Source organism: Lycium barbarum, chromosome 11 (genome assembly GCF_019175385.1).
Source record: "Lycium barbarum isolate Lr01 chromosome 11, ASM1917538v2, whole genome shotgun sequence".
Lineage (NCBI taxonomy): Eukaryota > Viridiplantae > Streptophyta > Magnoliopsida > Solanales > Solanaceae > Lycium > Lycium barbarum.
Window position 1 is genome coordinate 114,344,900 of NC_083347.1, and position 6,180 is coordinate 114,351,079.

The window sequence follows — 6,180 nt, forward strand, 5'->3', positions numbered from 1 at the left end:
TATTGTACTTTTAAATTGATGGTTAAGTATTTAAGTTTTGTTAAAGTTTTACCCTTTCTTCACATATATTTATATGTCGTGTCAAAATTACGGAGTTCCGAACCCAGCAAACAGAGGTTGCATTCCCCTTTACCGAACTCTAGCGCATTGAACAGTGGAGGTGTACGCAAGCTGCTCGAACTTCATCGTTAGCCCAAAAGATCTTTGCCGACTTGGTGAACAAATATTATTACAAAAATGTGCAGGAAATGGATGATCAGAAGTGAAGTTGTGTCAGGAAAAATTTGAGCAGCTCTCTCCAAGAAACTTGCAGGTGTAAAGGAAAATAATTAGCAGAAACTTTGGATTGCATTGACTGAGTTTCAAGGTTCACAGAAAATTGACACAGATAGCTTATTGCCCTTTGAGTTGAACCTTGGACCTTTGCCTGTTATGATACTACGTTGAAATTGTATGGTCACTCATCTAATAGTTTAAACGGTTAAAGAAGGTACACTTTTATTTACTTACATATTCACCAGTTCCATGTTTTACTCCTTGAGCTATCCACTCCATACGTTCTTGTACACTCCTATTCACCAGATCCACGTTTTACTCCTTAGCTATCCACTCATATGTTCTTGTACACGCGGAATGTTTTCTAATTCCCAATTTAGGTGCACCTTTCGTTCCCCAGCTATTTTAAGGTTAATAGTAAGTAAACTTGTGTGACTATATGAAACGACATGAACAATAAGAATTAGCCGATCCCAACTTACATGGGCCTTGGGGTTTAGGTGTAGTAGTAGTAGAGTCGTCGTCGTTGTTATCGTAGCAAGTGTAATCGTCTGAAGACGAGGAATGATTATTGAATTCATCAACAAAACGACTGCAATTTATACATTTCTTCAAGTCCTTTTAAGTGTTCAGACAGGGCAATTCCCATTTTTAGTTGTATGTATTTGCAGGGAAAAGCATACATAAATTTAGAGACACAATTGGGCTGTTATTACTGCCAATTATCAACAGATTATACAGAGATTTTCAGCAAATACTGCTGCTTCATTTAATTCTAGAAAAGACTGCCCAAGGCGTTCGCTTTCTCCCTCAGGATAAATTTCTGTATCTTTCCCGTCGAAGTTTTAGGAATATCTTCGAATATGACTGTCCGAGGTGCCATGTAATGAGGCAAATTATCCCGACAAAACTTGATAATTTCTTGATCGCCAACACTAAATCCATCCTTCAACTTCACAAACGCGCAAGGCGTCTGCCCCCAGTGATTATCTGGTCTTGCAACTACCGCTGCTTCAAGAACTGCTGGATGACTATACAAAACACGTTCAACCTCGACCGTGCTTATGTTTTCTCCACCGGAAATTACAATGTCTTTCAACCGGTCCTTAACTTCTATATAACCATCAGGATGTTTCACAGCAAGATCACCGCTGTGAAACCATCCCCCTCTAAAAGCTTCCTCTGTCGCTTTTGTGTCTTTTAAATATCCGCTCATTACAGTATTCCCCCTAAACATAATTTCTCCAATCGTCTTACCATCAGCCGGCACTTTTTCCATGGTGGTAGAATCTCTTACGTCGACTTCTTTTAAACAAAGATGCTGTACTCCTTGTCTTGCTTTCAGTATAGATTTTTCGTCGGGAGGCAAAGAATCCCACTCGGGCTTCCACAAACAATAAGTACCTGGACCATATGTCTCCGTAAGCCCGTATAAGTGATTTACTCTGAACCCTAGCTCCTCCATTTTGGAAATGACTTGGGGAGGTGGCGGTGAACCACCCGTCATTATCTTAACCTTGTGAGGAAGCTGCTTTAGACCACAGGGGAGTGAATTCACGATTTTGTTCAAGACAGTCGGTGCCCCACCCATATGTGTGACTTTGTAGAGAGAAATGTTTTCGAATATGTCTTCCGGAGAGACGTTTCTAAGACAAATGCTTGTGCCACCTAATGCTGCAAGACCCCAAACCATGCACCAACCGTTGCAGTGAAAAGTTGGAACCGTCCAAAGATAAACGGGGAACGAACTCATCTCATGAAGCAAAAACGTGGCGATAGTATTGAGATACGCGCCTCTATGACTGTAAACAACTCCTTTGGGTCGCGACGTTGTTCCAGAAGTATAGTTAATACTAATAGGGTCAAATTCTGTTTTCGGCCATCTTATAGTAAAATCGCTGTCCCCACTTTTGAGAAAACTTTCATATTCGAGATCATGAGTGTCAGAGTCGGATTCACGGATTACAACAAGAATAGGTGGTTTTTGTTTCTTGTCAGCAAGAAGAGCTAGTGCTCCCCGAGCAATTTCGAGGAATTGCTGATCCACGAATATAACCTTTGCTTCCGCATGCATCAGTAGTATTGATAACATAGCTGAATCGTGGCGTGTATTTAAAGTACAGAGAATTGATCCGGCCATTGGTACTGCAAAATGTAGCTCTTGCATTGCTGGTACATTAGGGGCCAATGTTGCAACCTATAGAAAAAACTTCAAATGTATAAAAATGAGGAAGTAAATAATGTAGGTTCTTGACATCAGTAGATTGGTAATTTTTTATTATCTTAAGAAAGTTGATTGAAAAGCGAAAAGGCAAAAGATAAAATAGGGGGATCCATAACTTTGATTATTTCAGAAGGCATTTGCTCTATTTCAAGATCCATATTGAAATTTTAGTAACAATTACAATCACTTGCACTATCATGGTCCATCTGAATTCATTGCTAGCATGCATAAACCAGAAAAATTAGAGCCACACATTCAATCTCTGTGGTAGATTATCGAGCCTGAGTATCAAGAGTTTAACTTCTATGCACCGACAATCAGTATAGTTATAAGATAATTACAAGTAAATATATACGCAAAACATTAATTTGCAACCTTATAAAAATGGTAACTAACCTTCTATTACAGGTTAAACAACAATTTTACACTACAAGTGATCATAACTTGAATCTATGTAGAAATAGTGAACAACCAACCAGCTTGAACAAACACTACAGGCTTCCTCCACATACTGGGGGTAGACTAACTGTAAGTAATTGGTTGTTATTTATCTCACCACCACACAAATTTTCAGTTCCTCTTATACTGGAAGAATAGTATATAGCAACAGACCAAAGAGGGAAAAACCAACACAGTAATTAACATAACAACTTAGCCACTAAACTCCTTCTCATAATCTAAGTTACTCGGACTCTCCTAAAATGTCGTCGGGTGCGTGTTCGATCCTTCAAAAGAAGTGTATTTTTGGAGGATCCGACACGGGTGCGGCAAGTCCGAGTAACTTAGCTCATAATCCATAGCCATTTACTCCCTCTGTTCCATATTCCTTATTCATCCGTTCCATGTCATCATTTTAGCTTTAAATTTTTCATTTTATCGTTAATGACATGCGCTATAGAGAATCCAAAGCTTTATTCTACGGTTCAAGGGAACCAATAATTTTTGCTAATACCCTATATATATATCGATTAGAAAATTCACTAATCATGGATCCTCCTCTAGGCATGCTTGCAGAATTTTCACTGATGAAATTTAAATTATAAAGAAATGAACACACCAAGAAGTATAGGGAAATCAACGTTTATTATATATACTCCCTCCGTTCACTTTTACCTGTCCACTTTTGACTTTACACGCTCCTAAGAATTAATAAATGAAGTACATATTTTAACATAATACTCATATTAATTGGTATATAGTCTCAATAGACTTGAGAAATGATTTGGAAATGAATATGAATAATTAATGTTAAAGGTAAAACAACAAACAAAGAGTTTATCTTTTTTTAGATATCCTAAAGTGGACAAGTAAAACTGAAATTTACTTTTTATACAATGGACAATTAAAAATGAACATAGAGAGTTCATAAACAAATAATTTTGACATTGTATATAAAATATAATTCATTCGTCTCAATTCATGTGATATAGTTAGATTTCGCACGGAGTTTAAGAAAGAAAAAAAATTTTAAAACTTATGATTTAAAATAAGTCACAGGTATTTGTGCGACGGTAAAATCATTTAATTGGCGGGTAAAAGTGAAAATTTTAAATTAAATTATTTCTAATTATAGAAATCATTCTTTTTGGAATATATTAAAAATATATATATATATCACATAAATTGAGACAAAAGGAAAAAAATTATTATTTTTAAATTTCGTGTCAAATCACACGTTAATAAATTTAATAGAGGAGTTGGCACAAGAAAAACTTACCACATCACCATGAGAAATTCCCAAATGAACCAAAGCAGAAGCAAGCTTTACACACCTATTATGAGTCTCTTCCCAATTATACTTTAATTTCTTTCCATAAATAACAGAAGTTCTATCTCTAAAAACATTAGCTGCTCTTTCCAAGAAACTTAATGGTGTTAATGGAACAAAATTTGCATCACATTTAACAAGACTTTCCATAGATCTCCAAGACTCAGAAATATTGCAAAATTGGTGAGGCCTTTGAGTATTTTTTTGGTTTATTTTACTGAAATGAAATAACCTACCAACCAATCTTGAATTCTTGAAGAATTGATTCATGGTGACAGTGGACAGAAAGATTGAAAAACAATTGGGAAACTTAGTAGTTTACTTTTTGGTTCATGTGTATAATTTGGACTTATATAGATAGAGATAAATACATACAGAGTTTTGAATATACCGGTAATTTTTCTGAGATTTTATTGGGTGAGCTTGCACTCCTTAGTCGCGTTTGATCAAGCTTATTTTTTCAAAAAATACTTATTTAAAAAAAATGAATCGTTTGGCTAAGCTTTTAAGAAAAATAAGTGTTTTTTGAGAGTAGCAGAAGCTGTTTTTCAAAAGCTAAAAAAATAATTTCGCAAAAGTATTTTTTTAAAAAGCACTTTCGAGAGAAAAAAAAAAAACTTAAAAGCACTTTTTAAAAGCTTGACCAAACACTAATTGCAGCTCAAAAGTATTTTTTAAATTAATTGGCCAAACACAAACTGTTTTTCGCCAAAAATACTATTTTGAAAAGCATTTTTGAAAAACAAATATTTAAAATAAGCTAATTTCCTGTTTCACTTTTTAAAAGTTAAGTTGACCAATTTCCAGAGCTAAATTAGACTAAGATCAATTAAATAATTTAGAACTAAGATCAATTAAAAAATTACATAAAAAATACTACAAGTTACAATTCTTCTCATATTAATATGGTGAAAAATATATCTCAAAAATATTGGTCAAAGCTTATATAGTTTGACTTTTAAAAAAGAAAAGTCAACAAGTGGGATGGAGTGAATAATTAGGAAGGCTATTTTACCCTCGTTGATGTCTTAAGATATAATATATTTTCATTAAAATATACTCCGTATTACTCTAACAATTATTACTACTAAGGATAAAATGGGGGGAAATAATTAATTTCGTCTTGAATTCCTTAAATGCTAAATAATTTGAGATAATTATTTTTTAAAATCACAATAGATAATTTGAGACTGAGGGCAAGCCGACCTAATCAAGTCGAGCTCAACTGAGTTTCTTACATTATCGAGCTAAACTCAATCAATATATGTTAAAGTATAACTGAGTTCGAACAGAGTTGACTCGAGTCCGAGTTGGCTCTTCAATGTTTATCCGTATAGTACCACATCATTAAGAATAATTAAATTTATTATAAATTAACCAATTAGGAGAAATATAAGTATTGGTACTAATGTAAATTGTTAGTTACATTGATACTGTACTTTTTGGTCCATAGGGATAACTTTGTTTTTTTTTTCAAAAAGGGATATACAGTATAATCTTAAAAATAATAATACTGATTAAGTGCATAACTTAAAGTGGTAAAAAATCTTCATAATATGGAAATAAATTGAAAACATTTAGATAAGGACTAGATTAGGGTCAACGTAAGCATGATTTGTTATTCAAGCGTTGTTAGCGTACATGTTTGGTCACGTAAGGACCACATATGATATTTATGGTAGACTTTGAATGGACACAGCACATTCAATTATATAACATACTACTAGCAGTACATGCCCGTGCAATGCGAAGGCTAAACATGTCTATTTATTTTAATTAATCAGTCTTTAAGGTTTGTATTTTAAAAATAACTTTTAAAAATATTCTAATTGTTATTATATATACAAAATGTATTTTATGTACCGTCACTTTAGTTGTAATTAAAAGTCTTTGAGATGGAAAGAGTCGGACT

General features: G+C 34.0%; 1 protein-coding gene across 1 annotated transcript; it reads right to left on the bottom strand.

The window, feature by feature from the left end:
- Nucleotides 1-891: 891 nt before the first annotated feature.
- On the bottom strand, nt 892-4,697 carry LOC132617912 (isovalerate--CoA ligase AAE2-like). Its single transcript, XM_060332978.1, has 2 exons — nt 4,218-4,697; nt 892-2,473 (listed from the first exon to the last, which is right to left on the bottom strand). The coding sequence occupies exons 1-2, from the start codon at nt 4,536-4,538 to the stop codon at nt 1,052-1,054; spliced, it is 1,743 nt and encodes a 580-aa protein (XP_060188961.1). The 5' UTR covers nt 4,539-4,697; the 3' UTR covers nt 892-1,051.
- Nucleotides 4,698-6,180: the final 1,483 nt, after the last annotated feature.

Excerpts from the sequence above, each read along its gene's own strand:
- LOC132617912 (XM_060332978.1), bottom strand. The coding sequence starts at position 4,538 with ATGAATCAATTCTTCAAGAATTCAAGATTGGTTGGTAGGTTATTTCAT. Across the intron at positions 2,474-4,217 it reads GAATTTCTCATGGTGATGTG|GTTGCAACATTGGCCCCTAA; the intron begins GTAAGTTTTTCT and ends TTTTTTCTATAG.